At 42.2% G+C, this 21,205-nt stretch overlaps 1 protein-coding gene across 3 annotated transcripts in view; it reads right to left on the bottom strand.

The window, feature by feature from the left end:
* The window catches only part of evla (Enah/Vasp-like a), a 38,116-nt gene that overhangs the window by 4,533 nt on the left and 12,378 nt on the right, over positions 1–21,205 (bottom strand). For 2 of the 3 annotated variants that reach the window (XM_039603812.1, XM_039603811.1), the window contains exons 2-6: positions 12,716–12,884; positions 9,846–10,026; positions 3,770–3,827; positions 2,438–2,493; positions 604–1,551 (exon numbers count right to left, since the gene is read on the bottom strand). In XM_039603812.1, the coding sequence (XP_039459746.1) occupies positions 604–1,551; positions 2,438–2,493; positions 3,770–3,827; positions 9,846–10,026; positions 12,716–12,884 (1,412 nt within the window). Of the gene's footprint in view, positions 1–603; positions 1,552–2,437; positions 2,494–3,769; positions 3,828–8,308; positions 8,514–9,845; positions 10,027–12,715; positions 12,885–21,205 lie in introns of those variants that run through there. The other variant, XM_039603813.1, reaches the window with a different exon arrangement.

Below are 21,205 nucleotides of genomic sequence, written 5' to 3'. Positions count from 1 at the left end.
TGTTCATTCGGAATAACATCAATCCCAAACATACAGCCTCTGCTGTGGAGCGGATCTCTGTCAGTCAGGAATAAAGAGGCTGAAGCAACCGAGAGAGCTTATAATGGCAGAAGGAGTGCGGAGAGTTACGCAAGATTTGAAAACATTCCTGCCAAGCACAGTGAAAATGTGTGAGAGTGCGAAAGGAGAACTTGGTTATTTTAAAGGCAGAAGGTGACTTTATTTTTTTTAATAGGATGAATCCGTGGCATATTAAAATATCTTCTCTTTACTTTTAGTGCCTAAAACGACTGGACAGTACTGCACGTCTCACCCTGTAAGTGGGACAGCTTTACACAGATTAAGCAGACTACGTTCACACCCTAGCGATCCTGAGAAGTGGTCTGATGACACCCTATGAGAAAACTGTGGGTGGACCTCTGGGTGTGTTTGGGCTTTAACTGCTGATACCACACATATATTTTAACAGTACAGGTGTGGTGCATTCAACAGCCTATTCTACACACACACACACATACACATACACTATTTACACACACTATGTAAACATGTAACATCCCTCTGCTGAGGGACTACCTCCTCCGCTCTCCTCCTCATACTTACTGCTGCTGGTCATGGGGGTTGGCTGGGGGACAGGGGAGGGGGTCTTCTTGGGCGAGCCCCCGTCAGACATGGCAGTGTAAGAGGGGGGCGAGGAGGAGGAGGAGGAAGAGGTGGTGGTGGTGGTGGTAGGGGGCTGGGCCTGCTGGTGGTACACCTGCTGCTGCTGTTGCTGTTGTTGTTGTTGCTGCTGCTGCTGTGGGTGGAAAGTGGATGGGTACTGGGGCTGGTGGCTGGGGGGAGGGCCTGGGGGTGTCTGACTAGTGAGAGGGGGCAGTGGGATGGCCTCGCAGTACTGTGGTGTGAGTGGCAGGTGCTGAGAATGAGGGGAGTAGGAATCGTCTGGCTGGCCGTTGGAGTGAGGGTGGGGGTGGTGCTGAGGGTATTGGTGAGGGGCTGTAACGGTATTGGGATCAAGAGGTGGGGGCTTCATCCTAGTGCTTACAGGTGGGAGGGGGTGAGCCACCGGGAGGACCGGCTGCGGGGGCAAACCCTGCTTCACTGGCATGGCCATCATTACTGGGGGGGACGAGGACTGGGGGAACTGGGCGTACATTTGCTGCATGTGTGAAGCAGACCAGGTGCCGTGTTTAGGGGGGAGCATGATGTCTTGTTGCTGTTGTTGCTGTTGAAGGTGAAGGTGGCGGGCTGCGGTGGGTGGAGATAGGGGGATCTGACGGACCTGTCGGCCCTGGGTGGTCACTCCTGCCTGGACTGGGGAAAAGGCTGATGCGAGCGAGGTGGAGAGCTGGGAGGAGAGCTGGGCCTTGTCCCTAGCGGCCCCCGCCTCCTTCTCCTGAGAGGGAGACATGGAGGCGGAGGTGGGAGGAGAGGAGGACGCCACGCGGACGTAGGAGGGTGGCAGTGTGCTAGCTCTGTAATGTCTGTACTCGGGAGGAGTGTCTGGGTGGATGGGAGGGGTGGACACTTTATATTGGAGAGTGGAAACGACTGTGACGGGCAGAGAGAGAAAGACAGAGAGAGGAGAGAGAGAGAGAGGAGGAGGAGGAGGAGATGCAGACGAAGGAGGGCAACAAACAAAGGAAAACAGAAAAGAGATAAACGTGAGAAGAATGAAAAGCAACCAACTGAGCAACCAAGCAAGTAATGATGAGAAAATCAGGAGCAGTCCAAAAAACAGAAGCCAATAGCAAATAAGAAAGAATCAAAATATCGTAAAAAGAACAAGCAGCAGAATGCAACATGACTGAGCCATGATCGGAAAGCATATGGCATTTCCCCCCCCAACAGTAGCTGGAAGAAAGAGATGGCAGTAGAGCATGTTGCAGGGACAGGGGAGCACTGATATTGCCGGTGGCGGCAGGGACAAAAGGAGGATGTTTAAGTCTGTATGGGTATTTAAAAGGCAGACTTGAACATTTATATGTGTGCATGGGTTCAAAAAAGCATAAGGGCATACAGACTGGGGAGTCGTGGTTGAAACTAGGGCGGGGAACACTAACACAAACCACACTGGGGAAGCCTATTTACCTCCAGGACCTGCTTGCATGGAATCTCTGCTATGTATTAACGATGAAATCACTTGTTTGCTCTGGGAAAGTAAAGTGTGCTTTGCCTGACTAAATGGCGATAACGTCCATCATTTAATGGAAAAAACAAAAAAAACAAAAACGCAAAAAGCGGGGCAAACAGTTTGTTTACTGACAGCCGGAGTAGACTTTTTTTTGTCTAAAATGTTTGTGTAGCTAGGTGAATACGAACCCTTCCATTCATTTTGGTCTCCAGAGCAGCCTGTTTGTGTGTGAGTGTGAGCGCGAGTGTCAGAAAGAGTGCATGTTTATATATGAGGGTGTGGGTGTGTTTGTCTAAACCTCACCTGATCCTGACGTCCGTCGCTCCCTCTCCTTGTGCATCTGATGTTGCTCCATCATCCTATCAAGTGCAAGGATTTCACTGCTCTCAAAAGCTGCAGTTTGCGGCAATAAATCAGCCTAATGTGTAGCTTTGACTGCATCTCTGTTAAAAACACTACTGATCGTTTTAACAGGGACCTGTTATGCTAATTTCAAATCACAGATGGTATAACAAGCAGACGCATCTACCGTGACATCATCCAATCATTTCTAAAGGTCTCATTGTAAACAGTTTGCTCATTGGCTAACCAGTTGTCAATAAGATAATCCTCCGTTTTGAATCCTACTATGACCAAGATTTGGAAAACACACTTCAGTTTTTATTCAATATGACCCACAATGAGTGACTAAGCCCATAAACTCAGCAGGAAAGTGTTTACTGAGGTCAAGTCAGAAAACTATTCTCCCATAGACTTCTACTGGAGCGCAAATCTTCTTGCAACCACAGCTATCGCCATCTGGTGGCCTTCAGTTAGAATGCAGGTTTCAGACACTTCCACATTGATTTTATTTTCTTGACCTGGAAGCTACCTCCATTTATATTCTTACACTCGGCTAGAGAAACTCTCCATGATTCAAAATGATCCATTGTTTGTCCTAGACTAGGAATTTATCATCTCCTATCCATTATCTACATCTTATCTGCGGCCAGGATGCGGGGCAGCAGCCTAAATAGAAGAGCCCAGACCTCCGTCTAGCCCAGCCACTGCCACCAGCATATCCGTGGCAACACAGAGGCGTTCCCAGGCCATGCCAAGAAACATAATCACTCCACCGTGTCCTGAGTCTACCCCAGGTCCTTCTTCTTGTTAGGACATGGCCAGAACACCTCGCTCAGCAGGTGCCCAGATATCATCCTAACCTAGCTTTAGCTCCCATCCCTCATCCTTGAAACCAACTTTCTTCTGATTCGTAAACAGGAGGTCGTAAAATACGAAGGATGGCTTCTGTATTTACAGCCAATGCCTGACATGTTTGCTGTTAGTGACATCATTCAGATCAAAGAGTGTCTACAGCACTCTTAAGTCTCGCAGGCCCAAAGGGATTACCTGTGCATGCTGACTGGATTATTTGAATCATTGGCTCAATAATGAGCATGCACCACTGTAACGGTATAAAAATATGACAGAAAATAAGAAAAAGCATAATAGGTCCCATTTAATACTTACACATTTAACATTAACTAGCGAGTTTTGGATCTACAGACTAGCTTACTGTTCTGTAAAGTCTTCCACCTGCACTAGCTTTACATGTTTTATGCTATTTCTGCTCATGCTCTCATTGTAAAAATTTACCTCCTCTGTGCTTCGTTTTCGTCTGAGGAGGGCCCATTTTGGCGCTGCACGACTGGGCCTGAAAGACACAAAATAAGAGGAAAAAAAAAAGCAATTAAACCACAGAAATAATCAGCCTCTATGCGCGTACACGTAAGCCCTTATTACTGTTTTACTCATCTCCAACACTTTCCCCTTTGTGCTGATGATCACCCCTTATAGCACCAGATACCAAACACTTGTTTGTGACCGCACAGACAGAAAAAAAAAGCAAAGACAGCTTCAAAAATGTTCAACATTTCAGAGTTCAACAGGGAGTTATTTTCATATTGAGACAAACCACGTAAAAAAGGACTCAAATGATAGAAAACAGTCTAAGTAGTGTAGTCAGGGAGAGAAGCTGAATAAACAGATAGCAACAGCATCATGTGAGGCACTGCCCTGGAGGCCTGCAAGCTGTTTATAATTGCTGAACAAGTTGCCAGCCACAGAAATTTCAACTGTGAAACACAAGAGGAACTGAAACAAGTGGAACAAGCAGAAACTCGGGGAATGTGACAGAAAAATCTAAAAATTACTGCATAAAGTACAAAACAGCAAAATTCATTTAGTAAAATACATCTAATTACGGGTATTTAGCATGGTTATACTTGTTAACAGCTAGTGTTGAATAATCAGCATCAGCCACATGATCATCTCAGTTTAGCACTTTTGCTTGTTGACCAACTACAGACAGAGCGAAGGAGTCAGCGCCTCATTCTGGAGCAGCTATTAACGGGGGGGAGCGCTTATCACATATCACCAGAATACCAGTCATTAAACTTCAACGCCCACCGTGACATCAAGATCACCGACGGGTGATATTTCCATTCGCTGCGTCTGGAGGATGTGGGGCAGCAGGCGGGGTGATGGGGGCAGTCAACACTGGGCACAGTCGCAGTTTGAGACGCTAAGTCTGGATCATTTCCACTACACCGTTACATCAGCAGCAGCAGCCTGAACCATTATTACGAGGCAGGATGGAGCCATGTTTTCATGTTGTTTACTCAATTTCTGACCGCACCACCTGAATCCTCCAACAGAAATCAAGACTCATCAGACCAGACAACAGTTTTCCAACCTTCTGTTGTGCAGTGGAAAACACGTACAAATTGTAGGCTCACTTTTCTGCTCTTAGCCGATGGGAGTGGGCTGCTGTAGCCTGTCTGCTTCGAGGTGTTGTGCATTCAGAATCTTCTGCATACTTTGGTTGTAACAAGTGGTTATTTGAGTTACTTTAGCCTTCTTAATAGGTCAAAGCAGTCTGGCCATTCTCCTCTGACCTCTGGCAACAACACAGCCTGTTCTGGTCACTGCTGCTCACTCAATATTTTCTCTTTACAACGTCCTTCTCCTGCATGACATAATGCTGACTAAATTTCTGCTTTAACGAGCAGTTGAACAGGTATACCTGTTGAACCGGTACAGTGAGAATACTCGGGCGCAATGCCGAGAAAGAAATTTATATCCAGGGCTCACTTGTCAGTTACCACAAGCTACAATTCATCTTGACAAATCGAAAACGGTTTGGTTTTCGATTCTTTTAACGGTTCTTTAGCTTTAACCATACGCACAGAAGACAGAAGCGACAGAAGCCTTGAATGTGTCTTTGACGCTCCCATAAATTCAGCTTGTTATCTCATGGTAATTATCCGCCCTGCAGTAAAGTTTCACCTTAAATCTAGCAAACATTCAGAGGGTTTAGTAAATATACAGAGAGAATTAAAAGCAAAGAAACCATTTTGCTCTCTTTGAAAGAGTCGACACAGTTGAATAATAAGAAATTAGCTCACAAACAGAATTTAGAAACTCTCCAATTCTGCTAGGCTCTCGTGTTAGAACATATATGATGGAAGCTGATGGAAGAAAAAAACCTCACAGGCTTTAAATACTGCATAGGACTTATTTTTTAAGGTTTCAAAATCTTTTCAGTTTTAATTACTAAAACTAAGAGGAACATATTTCGAGGTAAATTAAAACTATGATAAGTAATTCAGATTATCAGGATCCCGATATGAGCACAGAGTTAACTTTCCTTCATGCACATCTACAGCATGTATTACTTTTAAAGTGATACTTCAGGGACTCAATCGTGAAACACAAGCCAATTAACACAATATGAAGACTTCACAACCCTTCAACAAATAGTAATGTCGCAGCTGGTAAAGAGACACTCGTCAGCCTGCGCTGTGCTGTTTGTGTGTCCATGAATATGTGTAAATGTGGGTTTGTTTGTATTTCTGCTGTTGACATGAAGCATCGTATATGCTTCTTCCTGTTGTCATGGTGAGGGCAAAGGAAGAACATGAAGCCCCGGGGGAGGAGGGCACCTGATCAGGCTTGTAGACATTTTACTGGAGCTTAGGAGCTCACTGACTGTGTGTACATTTGATGTGATGGCTGTTTTAATGTGATGATAAAAAACAAAGAAGCAGCTCTTCCTCCCCCTTCCTTCCATTAACACACACACACACACACACACACACACACACACACACACACACACACACACACACACACACACACACAGATAACACATTACAAACAACAGCTACCATAGACGTAGCCACGAGGTGACAAAAACAGACAGATGGATACACAATGCTTTCTATCACCATCACAAATAAATTACTCAAAGTATTATGTAAATATGATTCTGATTTGTACTTTCCGCTAAGCTGTCGGTTTAGATAACCTGCCTCATTTACTCAAGTAGGAACTACCATGAATTCATCACAGTGTACTGAGATTCTGCTTCTCCTTTCCCGATGTGTGCAACAACTCAGGTAGACTTCATAGCCTCATTATGGCTGACAGTGCAAATGTATGATACTTTTTACTGCTTGTAATCACAGACTGTGAGTGTCTGGACAGATCGTCAGCAGTCTGGCCGTTAAGCTACAACCAGTGATGTAAAGTAGCTCCTTAAATGCACTGCTCAGAAAACAAGCTTAAGAGAACACTTGATAATCACAATATGACAGAAATTCAGTCAAAGCAGTATGCTTAGTTAGGAAACACTAACCATTGTGAACCCATTCACCTGCTTTCGGTGCAAATGAAAGTGAGAGTAGGTGCACTGAAGAGAAAGCAACAAGAAGACCCCGAAAAAGGTGAATGTTTTACAGGTGGTAGCCACAGACCATTGCTCTCTCTTTAATCCTCCTGACAGTACCTGCAGCCCATTCATGTGGTACCGATAATCCACCTGCTCCAGGATGCTGTCACAGGAAGGTCTGCTGTGTCTCCTAGGACAGTCTCAAGAGTGTGAGAGAGATACCAAAAATCAGTCTGGTGCACAAGGTGAGCTGGACAAGGCCAGAGAAGGGTATCAATGCAGCAGCAGGACCTGTATCTGCTTCTTTGTGAGAGGAGGATCACTGCCAGAACCCTAATAAATGACCTGCATCAGGCTATGTGCAGATTTCTCACCAAACTGCCCTAATCGGACTCCATGGGGGTGACACAGGGCCCCCACATCTTTAGTGGGAAATGTGCTCATAACACGGTGCTGTCCACTCTACAGCCCTGCCCGGCTCTCCTCATATAATGGGATCTACTTCACACTCTCGAGACTGTGCTGGGAGACACAGCAAGCCTTCCTAGCAGCCATCCTGGAGCAGAGGGCTGGTAGGAAGCCCCTGCCACCTAAATGGGTTGCAGGTCTGATGCTACCAGCAGTGACAAGGTCACAAACAAAAAGCAAGACTAGATAAAAATCAGTGAGGCATGATAAAGAGAGAGCATTGGTCAGTGGATAAACCATTCTCTTTTGCTGTTCCTTTCATTTGCACCAGAGCACGCCAAAAAGATTCACAATGTTTTTTTTCCTTCCTAACTGAACAGATATAAATCCCTGCAATTTAACTGAGTGTACCCATAATTCTTTTTGTTTGCTTAAAAGACAAAGTGCTGATAGATCAACTAAAAGCACTGCAATAAAAACACTACTCAAGTAAATGTAGCATTTTATTGGTGTACCTGGTCAATGTGTAACCCGCTTTAAAGGCAACTTTTTCTTGAGTGTAGTAACTTAGTGCAGGTTCACAGCAGCCCTTCAAAGGGCAACAAGACAAATCTAGGGTTCTGACAATGATTAGCTGGAAATCTGTATTTTGAAATTTCATTTCATGTGAAATACTGGACACACCTGTGAGTCTCAGAAGGTTATTTAGAGAAGTGCAGAGTGGGGAATCTAACAAATGGCAGACAAGGAAAGAGCTGAAAATGAATTGAACTGAATGTGTTGGATGTTTAACATGGAATGGAATGTAGAGGAAGTACAAGGATGTAAAAACAGAAGCACTAAAACAAAGCTGAAGTTGCTCAATATTAGACCAAAGTGCATACATTTCACCACTGAGGGGAACACAATGCACAATTAACCATCATAACCAAACGATTCCTATCAAAGGAAATGGTGAATATTTAACTTCCCTCCATGTTTTCAACAGTCTCAGACGATCAAAGATATCCATAACTGCTGGATGATTTAATCAGTCATGCATGTATGGCACTTACTGAGGATGATGATGGCTGAAGAAACCTGCCTGAGGACTCCAGGTGAAACCTCTGGAGTGATCATGGTGGGAAACTTTCCACAGCCTACCAGCGATCAGTACTGCGTGACACTGGAGTGTCAGCGTGGAAGCTTAGCACAAACAGCGTTGTTGAGTAGGAACAGATATGTGTCCCAGGAGCAGAAATGCCTTGCATGTTGAGGCCCATGATCCCACATCGAAATGCACCCAAAAAAAGGAGAGCTGCCACATGAGCACGACGGGGTACGACATTTAGGCTCCCTATGAGATATTTTAGCCACCAATGGGGGGTGGGTCACAAGGATGGGATGGGATGACACCGCAGTTAAACACTCACAGATATTCTCTCTCAGTATCTCCACAGTATCTATGCACAGACACACACAGACCAACACACACACACAGAGCTTATAAGTAGCTTGTAACCAGAGATACTCAGGAGCTATTTAGTAAACCAGAGATAGGTGTGAGGTTAGCGTCAAATTCAGTTCAGGCCTAAACTGAATTTATTCAGTTAGCCGTACAAAGAACTAAAATATCCTGATTCTCTGCAGCACATCTTTTTTTTGTCATTTTCTAAAAAAAAAAAACCATAGAAAAATCTCAAATTTCAGGCAGCCACCAACAGCCCTTTCATGTTGTTATTTTTACCTCTGCTGAGGAGATCATGTGATCACTTTTTTTCTGTTTTCTTTTCTACATATTTTTATTTGTCTCTCAAAAGGTCAAGGATGGATCTGCATTAAACCCGAAGTCATGCTTGGCCCAACTCAAAGCAATACATTTTTTTGGAGTCAGAACAGAAACCGGATCTGGATCCTTAAATCTCTGGAACGGTTCAGTGCACAAATAGGTATAATAAAAAATATAAATCCAGGGACTCAATTCATGCCTGCTGTTTGGCTTAGCGTTGAGCGTGTACCTGCAGTACATAAATTTAACCAACAGGGTGTAGTAGAGCTTAGCATAGCAGTTAAACCTCTGAGGGTGTAGCTGCTTTATTATCAGCCATACATGTTTGCTTGTTATTTTCATGTATCGTATCTTAAACCAGCTCATGCCGTCTGTGCAAATCTTTCCCCGAATGAGCAAGTACCCACACTGAAGAACATCCAGGTAATGGAAACAAGCCGAAAACAACCTGGATCATTTCATTGCAATAACCTGACATTCTTTTCAGATAAAAATAGATGTAAATTGATCACAGATGAACAACTGAAGACAGCTGACTGAAGTACGACCCAAAATCCTCCTGAAGTTCCACTTAAAACATTAAAGTTCTCCAACACCAACAGCTAACAGCTCAGAAGCTTTCATCTCCCGTTTCACTGCGGAGAGAGGAGCGATTTAATTTGAAGCAAGCATTCGGAAAATGTCCTCAGCCTGCCAGGAAACACAAAACCAGAATGCCTGCTTTTAATGAGAAATCTGAATGATAAAAAGTTAACGGAGTGAATGCTTAAATAGCTAGAAATAAGAGCAACAGTGATCAAGAACATGTGCTGAAGAACGCTCACCTCCGCCGTCAGGTGAGCTGAGGACGTTGAGGGCGAACAGCATGGCGTTGGAGAAGGTGGTTGCCTCCTCCTTACTGGCGAAGTTCAGCCCGTAGACCTGCCGGGCATCACGCCACTGATGGAAGGTCGGGGTGGCCTGATTGTACTTCAGGCCCTTCACTATGGAATAGTTGATCACCACCTTTGTTGGAAGAAAGAAAAGAATCGGTGTACGTGAATGTGATCATCTAAGACCAGAACTCAGTGTTTGCCAATTAGTTCTGCCAAGGTTAGAATTTATTATTGTTAACAGAGATCTATTATTCTAATTACCACGTCCATATGTTTTATTAATGACTCCCCTGACATACTTTTACAAGACTCAGAGTTCAATTTATTTATCTTATACTGAGCTTTCAGTTCATCCTGGCTGAAAAAGCTATATTTGCTGCTCATTTAGGGGAACCCTCCTTTCAGCAGACAGTGGATGAGGCTGCTGTGCTCACAGGGATTACTTGCATACCTGATGAGCATAATATTAGCCAGTAACATGCTGAACATATATATGAGCTGTCCAGAAAAATCCTTAAATAAATACATGTCTACCTGCTTTTAATGAAGGCAGTAAGCTCTGCTAACATTATAAAGAAGTTCATCCTAGCTGGAATAGCTATATTTTTGATTATTATGCTAAAGGTCACAGCAGGTAGACCCAGGCAATGAACCTTAATTGTGCAAGATGTAAGTACTTGGAAAAAAGTTATAACTGTAGTTATAGCAACAGCAATAAAACCTCTTATGATGAACATCCTAAATATGCTATTATGAACACAGCTCCTGTCTTTGTTATTTGTTTTAGTAGCAACATGATCGACAGCCGTCAGACTCAATGTTAGCTGTTCATCAGATGATGAGGCATATTCTGAAATGTTTAGCAGGAATTCGGCTGCGTAGATTAAATGGTTTTATTAATGTCACAGTTTTTGGCTCTGACTTTTCTCTCTAAGGAAACTATAAACAAATACAGAAGTAAAAACTTGTTTGTTAAAGATTTCAGGTTGTTTTTGTCTCATTTGGGGGATCGATGATATTTATTTTGTCCACATTTTCTTCTTTGAAATCATTTTAGTGATGATCTGTCTGAGTAAACTGAAAGCATTAAACAAAGTCCTTCTAGAATACTTCTTCCTCTTCAGTGATGCTGAATGCACCCAGCAGCAGCTCCTTACTGCATATTCTCTGTAAAGTGTGCAGCACAATCCCCAAAACATCATCTATCTAAAGAACTGAAGAATTCCTGATTTTAAACTGCCTGATAATAATCTGAGTGCCTTTAACAAGATCAAGTATCTTGTACATTTTAATCCAGATCAAATGACAGATGATGAACAAACTGCCTGTCCCTGTTCAGAGCATGTTGTATTTCACTCTCTACTGCACACTTGTGGTCAAACTACAGAAAAGCAAGCTTACAGGGAAAAGCTTATAAATTAAATTAAGATACTACTGAAAATACATATGATACTGAAGATACACGGCCTTAGCGAAATGTTTTAAAAAAAACCCCTACTTAATAAATGTTATGTATAAATATTCTTGCAGGCTTAACGACTCTAAAAAAGGAACAAACGTGTTTATAAGAGAGGGTTTAGTATGGTATTTACTATGTAGACCTTAATTCTGTAGCAATGATTTATTGATTGTTCTTATTAATAATCTAATAAAAACCATTTAATTGCATCTTTATGATGAATATGAACATGCAGACTCTGTGAGCAAGGAAGATTTTTTTGCAGCTGAAGCTTCCTGGTTTATAGTTTATTTGTAGTCTGAGTTCTGAGCAGCTATGCCTCAGCAGACTTTACTTGCATGCCATTAAACTGGTCCACGTGCAGAGCAAAAGAGGGATTACATTTTCTGAAATCTATAAACCATGAGCTATTATCTTATGACAGCTGAGCTGCATGCGTATGACACAATAACAACTGCATGAAGATAAACTAAATCAGCAGTCTGAACCATATAAAACTAAAGGACTATTAAAAGAAGAGTGCAAACACACATCCAGTCATGAATATCAGCAGTGTTTCATGGCAGCAACTGAATGGATTTAGACATGTAGACATGGTCGAGACGACCTGCTGAAGTTGAAATCGAGCATCAGAATGAAGGAAAAATTTGGCTTAAGTGATTTTCAATGTGACATGATGTCTGGTGTCAGATGGACTGAGTATTTCAGAAACTGTTCATCTGCTGGAATTTCAGATTGGTCCAAAAAGACAAAAATATCCAGTGAGCAGCAGTTTAGTTATTGATGCCAGACGTCAGAGGATAATGACCAGGCGGCTTTGAGTTGATGGTTGGCAACAGAAACTCAAATAACTACTTGTTACAATCAGTTAGTATCAGTGCAGAAGACCATCTCTGAATGTCCAGCATTTTGATGCTTGAAGCAGATGTTCTACAGCGTCCACACCAGGTGCCACTAACGCCAGCTAACAAAAGGAAACTGAGGCAACATCTCGAACTGGCTTCTTCTTGCATCGCACAGTCCCAGGACTGTGTGATGCTATCATGTCTTTGTCAAGCAACATCTGTGTCTCCAGATGTGAGAGTTGCTGAATGAAAAAAATAAGAATTAAGCCCGTTCTGAAGGTTAAAGGAACTCAGTACTAGCAAAGTGTACCTAATAAAGTTGCTGGTGAGTGTATAATTGGAAATCCTCTCTGTTTTAGTGATACTGTAAACTATAAAAATAATAGTAAACTACAACCTTAAATAGAAATAGAAAAATCAATACAATTGTATTTATACTGAATTATCACTAACACTATCCAGCAAAACATCCCCTCGTCATGAGACGTGCACTGCTGGTTGCTTGTGACTCTCACCTGCTGGTCCTGCAGTTTAACGCCCACCACTCTGAAGGTGTTGTTGGCAGTATTGTGGTAGATGTTGATTCGACTGAAGCCCTGTTGCCCAGGCTTGATGGGCACCCATTTCTTACTGGCATCATCGTAGACCATCACAGAGGCCCGCGCCTGGCAGATACTCTGTTCACTGGTTTAGAAGAAGAGGAGAGGGAACACAAGATCAGGTTTGGTAAACATCATAGAAAAAGTGCTTCATTTCACTCTTTATACTGTCAGTGTTGACCTTAAAAGCAAATATGATGGCAGTCAATAAAATAAAACCAGTGAAACAGATTTAGTGTGTAATTTTCTGGCGAGCCGAGGGCCACTGGGACTGGCGAGCCACACCTTTCTTCAGTCACCACTTAAGGAGGAACATTTTGCCACTGTAGGAATCTGACCGCTTATATATGTGCCGTGCATGTGCTGAGTGAAGGACGAGTTGCTGTTTTTAAAATCTATAAACAAGACCTCAAACTAAAACTAAACTCTGGAAAATTCCCCTTTCCCTTGTGGCCTTTACTGTGGTGCAGTTTCATAAAAAAACAAAACAAAAAAACAGAGGCATCGGAGCAGAAGGGTGTGTGTGTGTGAGTGTGTGTGGCGGGCTGGGTAATGACACACTGTGTTAAAAACGTGTTTGATCGGCACACATGTTGCCAGCTAGAGGCTCCCTTGGTAAGAAGCTAATGAAAAGTCAGAGGACACGCGGCTACCAGTGAGCATTAAATAACCGTGTTCACAACCACAGAGCTGCAAAGAAATTACTTCAGTGTAGAGATGCATTTGGCCACTGACTGATGTGGCTTACACAAGTCACATCACAAAATTATCAGTTACAGCGGACGCAGCTTCGTAAAAGTTTAACTCGGTGTTTTGTGTGTGGCGACCGCCGTGACTTTAGCAGCACGCGCTCCTAAAAGTGAACTCATGCTGCTAAAGCCACAGCGTGGAAGCACATGTGAGCAGGTGGCGAGGAAAAGAACAGGTGACAACTTCAAGTTCCTGTAATTTCCACTTTCAGCACCTCAGGGACCCACACTCTCTGGATGTTAGACACATTAGCATCCTGAAGGTGTGAGGGCCGGAGAAAGAAAACAAACAAAGCACTGGGGGTGTGCACATTGCCTTAAACTCTGCAACAGTTTGTGAAAAATAACATAGAGCATAACAAAACTTTCCACACTGAAGGTGTGAATTAGCTGGCAAAAGTATTCAGAAACAGATTACAAATCACAAAATTCATTCCAGCTTTAAGGAGCGGTTCCTACTGTATGACCTTTTCTCTGTTAGAATAGATATTTAGTGTGTTGTTCTGTTGTGTCCATCTTTTATATACAGGTTATGTCCTCTCGTCCTTTGGTTGGCAAGTGGATCAATTGGCAATAATGTCAAGGTTCTCAGCAGCTGACACAGCTGCTCTCTTCTGCTTGCACAATTAAAGGCTGTGAATTATTCAGGGCGTGCCGGTCCCATTTGTCCTCTCAAAAATGGATCAATGAACAAACTGTAGCTGCTTTTAGGTTTACAGTTTGAATACGGTTTTAATATAGAATATATAATTCAATATGAATATAGTCAACTGAGACTTTCAAATGACTGAAAAGACAAAAAATACATGTAAAATTGCAGAGAGAACATTTAAAAGTGCCACTGAACTTATTAAATGCCACCTTGTTACAGACGGAACAATTTACTAAAATTAAATGATCAATAAAAATAACAGACAGCTAAGGAGATGTGAAAAGAAGGTTGGTTTGCACAGAATTTATTAGGAGCCGCGATTTGCTGCCAAGGCTCCGAGGACATCAGCGCTGAAATGCCAACATATGAGACCCTTCTCTGACATCCTTTCCTTCAACGTGCCGCTCTGCAGGAGGAAGACAGCATGACACCTGAGAGACCCCCCGGTGCAGCACTAACATGTTCGGTCTCAGCCGGCTTCCTCTTACTTTCCTGCAATCAGCTGCTCTCTGGTTCCCTTGTGGTTGTTTTAACAGCCTCACAAAAAAGTCAGCGATGATGCGATAGCAGCATTTTCTATTGGATTCACCCATGCAGTAAATTCCTATATTATTCAGAAAATGTAAGTCAGACAAGGAAGTGATGTTTTCTGATAAAGAAGTTATAAAATAAGAAATGTTATTAGTGCTGTAAAATAACCTGCTGTCAACATATTTTCCGATCCCTTCGAAACCACTTATCTAGGAACGTCAAAATAAAAGCACCGCTCTGACACATGACAGCTGTGTCGAGTGCATCATTTTTGGGTAAAAATGTCTGAACAAAGTGAGCAGCACATCGCAGCGCTCCTAAGGGAGGAGACTTTAAAACTCGCTTGACAGATGGACTCCCACGGTTACAACCTCCCTCCCTCTGTCAAGTATCCATCTCTCCCCACTGCACAACTGCTGTTGAGCTAACCAGCAGCAATATCACCATGTGTGAGTAAAAAGTAAGACAAAAGTGAGCGCTGATGCCTGGAAAATGGTTACACAATAAAAAAATCTCCGTCTGGGGACAAACAGGAACTTCCAAATGAAACAGGAAATTCAGGCGGGCAGACGGAAATATGAATTCCCCCCAAAATAGCACAAATCTGAAACACAAAGCAATCCACTGCAGGAAAGAATTGCAAGTTTTATCAGACAAAATTAAAGACCCTGAATAACACCAATCATGCCATTGCACTGCAATGATATGCTGGAAAAATCAGGAGTCCTGGCATCTGAGTGAATGTTATTTAGGAATGAAAACACCCAAACTCCCACAATCCAAATCTGATCAAGCATGTGTTGAAAATACTGAAGACTTAACCGACAACCAAGTGGACCAAAAGGCTCCCATGTTTATGACCTGATGGGTCAGAGCTGTTTTGGTGGCACGATGAGGGCCGTACAGTATTGGGCAGGTTTATCTGTGTATTTGATAGGTATGATTCATCCTTAACCTCCACATTCCTTGGCTTTTAAAATAGATACAAATACATTGTTTCTGCTAAGCTAAGCTTAGAGTTAAAACCAACTTATAATCTAGAGAAGCTTTTCTGAATGCATAACGATGCGGGACAAGTACAAACAGCCTCTAAATACGTTTAACAGACCCTCTAATCACATAACAGACACTTCTCTCCACTTCAGAGACCTGACAGACCACCACAGTCTCAGTGGAGAAAATCAGGGCGGGGAAGAGAGAGGCGGCTGCATCTCTGGGATGGATCTTCTTACAAAAACAGACCCTATTTCTGGAGCAGTTTGTGCCAGAGGTTGGATGGTTTCAGTTCTCCTCAACAAGCTAAAAAAAAAAATGTCCGTCTTGTCTAGTTGATCCTTAGACATAGCGTGTTACTCAATCAACACATCATGTGATATAAAGTAAAAAAAGGGAAAAACAGGAGGACTATAGGAGTATAAAAGTGTGAATTAGGACCATAACACAGGAGCTCTCACCACTTCTGATAGTGTGCTAAATGCTACTGTGTGTGATCTACTATTTAGGGGTGGTGGACTCTAGATCATATGGCAAGGAACAAAGAGAGAAAGGAAAATAGGTAGAGCATGACCGATGGTAGATGCTCATATTAAAAATGCTCAAAAATGCAAACTGTGCTAATGATGCCTGTGAACTGAAAGCTGAGGCTTCAAACCTCTCTAAGCGCTTGTTTTCAGGCAGTTTGTATTTCTAGTTAAGGATCCGCATGATGTGAAACCGAGGCGATATCTTTAATATGATTAGACATAAAACTCTGGCTATGAACCTAGCAATCTGTTGTTTAGGCCTTCTGTTAACAGGAGGCATCCAGTCAGAAGAAAGTGAGCTTGAAGTGGGAGGAGGCGAGGACAGTAGATGAACTGAGGTGAATTAAGGCCCAGCGTAATAAAAATAAGTAGTCTAAGAATAAAAATACAAATCTGTAAATTAGAATGATAGCTCACCTTGAAAAAGAAAGTGAACTGGTTGATTTTCAGGCAGAAAACAAAGATGATTGAGTGAGAGATGACACACAGGAGAGGCTGTGACTATGTGTTTGTGACGAAAGGCGATATGGCATAATCTGAAAAAGGTCAGCTATGGCTAAATATCAAAATCAGTGACATTAAAATTAACGTGCTGAATCAAACTGATGTTCAAGGTTGTACAGACGACAGCAGAATATTGAGGTTTATACTAAAGCAATTGTTAACACTATTTTTGAACAGGCCTACCACCCCCATTTATGGCCCCGAGCTGTGGGTAGTGACCGAATGAATAAGACTGCAGATACAAGTAGCTGAAAATAGGTGGACACTTTACAGGTGTGATAATAAAGCTAAGCTAAGCGAAAGAATAACTTACATGTTAATAGTTTAAGGAAATATTGATATATAAGAAACAGTGTAAGGTGTATCACCGGTCCTTTGACTGGATGAGCTAAAAATCTCTCGGCAAAGAGATTGATAATGAGATTCAGGCAGACTACAAGAAGAAAAATCATTCATTCACATCTTGAATCATTCATTCGCCCATGAATGTTGAAATGTAACATGTGATGTATACATTTCTACAGGATCCCTCAGCATTACTAAAGGGAAAAGCGACTGAACAATACCAAGAGTAGCTTAAAAAACTGCGTGAATAATTGCAATTGGGCTGGCAGTAGCAAGTTATAACGCAGGAGCCAGGCTCATTTTATGCAACTGAGACAGCCCACATAGACCAGAAAGTTCTTCTGTGAAAGACTGATTTTTTTGGCACATTTCTGTGATATACATTATGGCTGCAGCAGGCATTTTTGTTTATATAGCAGTCTGCTTTTTAAAATGTCACATCTGCACTTTATTTATGTGCCATGTTAAAATGTAAAAGACAGAAATCGTTGAGCTGTGTAGAGCTCAGAGGACCTGCAGAGTAAGGTAATATTTCACTATGGCCTCATCATTACAAGTGACCTTTTACATGCATGTTAAATTAAAAGTATTGATTATGGCTGATGAAAGCGATTTCATCAAGGTGCAGAAAGCTTGCATGAACTATAGTGCATTGATCATTTGGGCAGTTTCAGACTCCAGGCCACTCTTATGTTCTTTATTGACTGCATCTTATATCTTTAAAGTGCATAATTCATCTCATGAATAAAAAAAGAAATACATATGTTTTTTTACATTATATTGACAGGCTAATGAGACCTGCATTCAGCAGAAAGCAGTTCTATAGGCCCGTACAGTCATTTTTTATTTAATATCCAATCAATAGTCTCTAAACTGGGTCCACCTGTTGAACTGCTTGTTAACGCAAATATCTAATCAGCCAATCACATGGCAGGAACTCAAAGCATTTAGGCGTGTAGACATGTGAAAATGACCTGCTGCTGAAGTTCAAACTAAACATCCGAATGGGGAAGAAAGGTGATTTAGGTAAGTGTTGGGGCCAGACGTGCTGGTGAGTATTTCAAAAACTGCTGATCTGCTGATATGTTTGCACAACCTTTTGACCAATCGCCTAAAAAAAAGACAAAATATCCACAGTTCTCTGGGCAAAAATCAAAAGAGAGTGGCCAGACTACTTTGGTCTGATAGGAAGGCAATAGTAAGTAGTAGGTATGCAGAAGAGCATCTCTCACATAGGAGCACTATAGCAGCAGAAGACCACACCAGGTGCTACTCCTGTCAGAAAGAACAGGAAAGCGAGGCTACAATTTGTATGCTGGTTTGACTGGACAACGGAATACTGGAAAATGTTGCCTGGACTGATGAGTCTCAATTTCTGCTGGAGCACTCAGATAGCAGCGTCAGAATTTGGTGTAAACAACATGAAAGCATGGATTCATCCTTCTTTGTATCAATGGCTGCTTACAATTGGAAGTCACAAATGATGATGACACTTTAAGGCCTCCATAGCCACCAGATCTCAATCCAACAGACCATCTTTGGGATGTGGTCGAACAGGAGATTGGATCATGAATGTGCAGCCAACAAATCAGCAGCAACTGTGTGCAAAATATGGACCAGCATCTCTGAGAAATGTTTCCAGTAACTGTTGAATCTATGCCATAAAGAACTGACGCAGTTCTGAAGGCAAGCGGCAGTCCAATCCAGGACTTCCTAGTTGTAACTAATAAAGTGGCCAGTGTATTTGTATTGGTGCAGAGGAAAAAAGTACTCCAAATATTCCAGTTCTTTCCTGGAAAAAGTGGATGCGATTTCCCCAATAGATCCCATCTGAGCACCTTGTTTTTTCTGGAATAAGTAGGCTGAAGCTGAATAATAAATTCATCCCAAAGGCAGCCCGAGTGGGGTGAGAAGAAAAATCTAAGAAGCAGAAGACAACAGTGGCAGTGATTGAAAAAAAGAAAAAGAAAAAAAAGAAGAACTATGAAGCTATGAAGGCTTCTGCTGCACTGAAGGCTTCCTCATGTCAAATAAAGCCTCATAGGCGAGCGGTAAAAACGAGGCCACATTCCCAGGCTTCTGAATTAAGCAAAGCACTTCCCTGCACACATGGTTAGACATATGTGCCCGCCTCACCCCACCCTCCTCCGCACAAATCCTATATTATACAATTTGAGTGTTTCCCCTCAGAGATCAGTTATTTTCAGAAATGACTCCTCAAACTGATCACGACCAGAAAATACTAAGCGCATACATTAGGGGTCGAGACATATTAGAAACAGAAGTTTCATATTTCTGTGAGGTTTGGCAGATTAAAGATTAGATCACTGGCTGTATTTAGTGTTTCCTTGGCAGGGATGCGAGTGGGTTGTGGTGGGGTGCATGAGGCGTCCTCTTTGGGTAGCACCCGGGGGGCAGGGCTTCTGTTATCATGGCAATTAGCTTTTGTATCTGGGGTAATTGTTTCATCCTGCTGGTTCACAGTGGAAGGCACCCGAACGGATCTGAACAACTGATGAGTCATTGAGCACGACCCTGCACGGCCGGCTCATGACCGTGGATCGGATTGTTAGGCCTTTGTTTCTGTGAAAACTAGATGTCAAAAACACTATCAAAGGACACTAAAGCGTCACAGAAATAGACCGTCAGCAGAGATCTGTTGATACAAATGCATGACAAATCTATGACAGGAAAAGAGGTTAGTGAAGGTTAGTTTTCCCTTTAAATTTACCTGGAATAACATTGCACTGCAAGAAATTTCCATGTTAAATTACAAATCTGTGTCTTACAGTAAAAAATGTTCATGTTTAGAATATAAGAATATAATATAATATTTTTATCTCACTGTCACCACTTTATAACTATAAAATATGACTATGTCCTCATCCTGGTGCCATGCATTTCTTCTCCTACTCCCTTGTACTGCTCATAGTAACAACTACTCTAAGTTGAACTCTGGTTCACGGTGGCCCATTTTTAGCTAAACTATAACACTATTCTTAGGCGCGCAATCAGAGAGAACCACATCACACGTCCACAACAATCACAGCAAAACTCAAATGACTGCAGTAACCATGACAACACTTCTGAATTAATGACTTTTGCTTAAAGATTTCCATCCAATTAGTTCTGTTGTTGGCAGGGGGAAAAAAACAGTAATCTACTATAAAAATGTACAGCTCCCTACTGTATATTTTTATATATGAACCACAGTTCATATTTCATATTTATTTCTAGCACATATCCCTTTAGTCAACTTTCTCGTCATTGGCTTCCACTCACGAACAGACGGTTTAAACAGTGGCTGGGCGGGCTACAGAGCAACATGCTTAATTTAATAAGACAAAATTATGAATATCAGTTCTCAGTGACATCATAAAGATAAGAGGAGAAAAACTTGTGTTTTTCAGCCTTCTGAAGCCGGAGGTTTTGTACAATAGAGGTTACTATTTGAAACTTTGGCCATTTTTAATAATATGGGAGAACCTTTATCTAAAATTAATTAACTATAAGGGGAACCAGGGAGACCAAAAAAAGACACATGCCATGTTATCATACTCGAGGCCTTTTTCAGCACCTCTGCTTTCCCCCAGCCTTTCATGTCACCATAAATCTCAAGTAATTACTCCGTCAACCGTCACATCAGTTATCATTCACTGCAACTTGGAGGTGCCACAAATACAGCTTAATCTATCCAACTAATGAGTTTCATTTCACGCTAATTAAGTAGCCTAAAAAAACAAAAACCCACCATAACCTCCCGCACAACGAAAGCCAGCCGAGAGAGAAGAAAGCACCCAGAGAGGCTTCCAGTGCAGCAGAAGTGACAATTACACAGCTTTATGCATCCCTTGTTGGTGCTGTAGCTAATAAAGAAATACAGTCAGTGTCAGGGAGATGTTTGGGAAATAAACATTAGTAGCCTCAAGTGAGAAATGTTTCATTCCTGCAGAGGAATTTGCTCCCATATTGGAAATTTGGCTGTAGGGAAGGTCAGGAAGTCAAACAACCAACAGTTGAACCACTGTTGTAAAAGTTTCCATTGAAACATTATTAACTGTAACTACAAGGAGAGACATAACCCACTAACAACATGCACAGT

The sequence above is a fragment of the Oreochromis aureus genome, linkage group 19 (genome assembly GCF_013358895.1).
Source record: "Oreochromis aureus strain Israel breed Guangdong linkage group 19, ZZ_aureus, whole genome shotgun sequence".
In the NCBI taxonomy this organism is placed as follows: domain Eukaryota; kingdom Metazoa; phylum Chordata; class Actinopteri; order Cichliformes; family Cichlidae; genus Oreochromis; species Oreochromis aureus.
The sequence above is the reverse complement of the archived record's forward strand: the minus strand, read 5'-3'. Positions and strand labels throughout refer to the sequence as shown.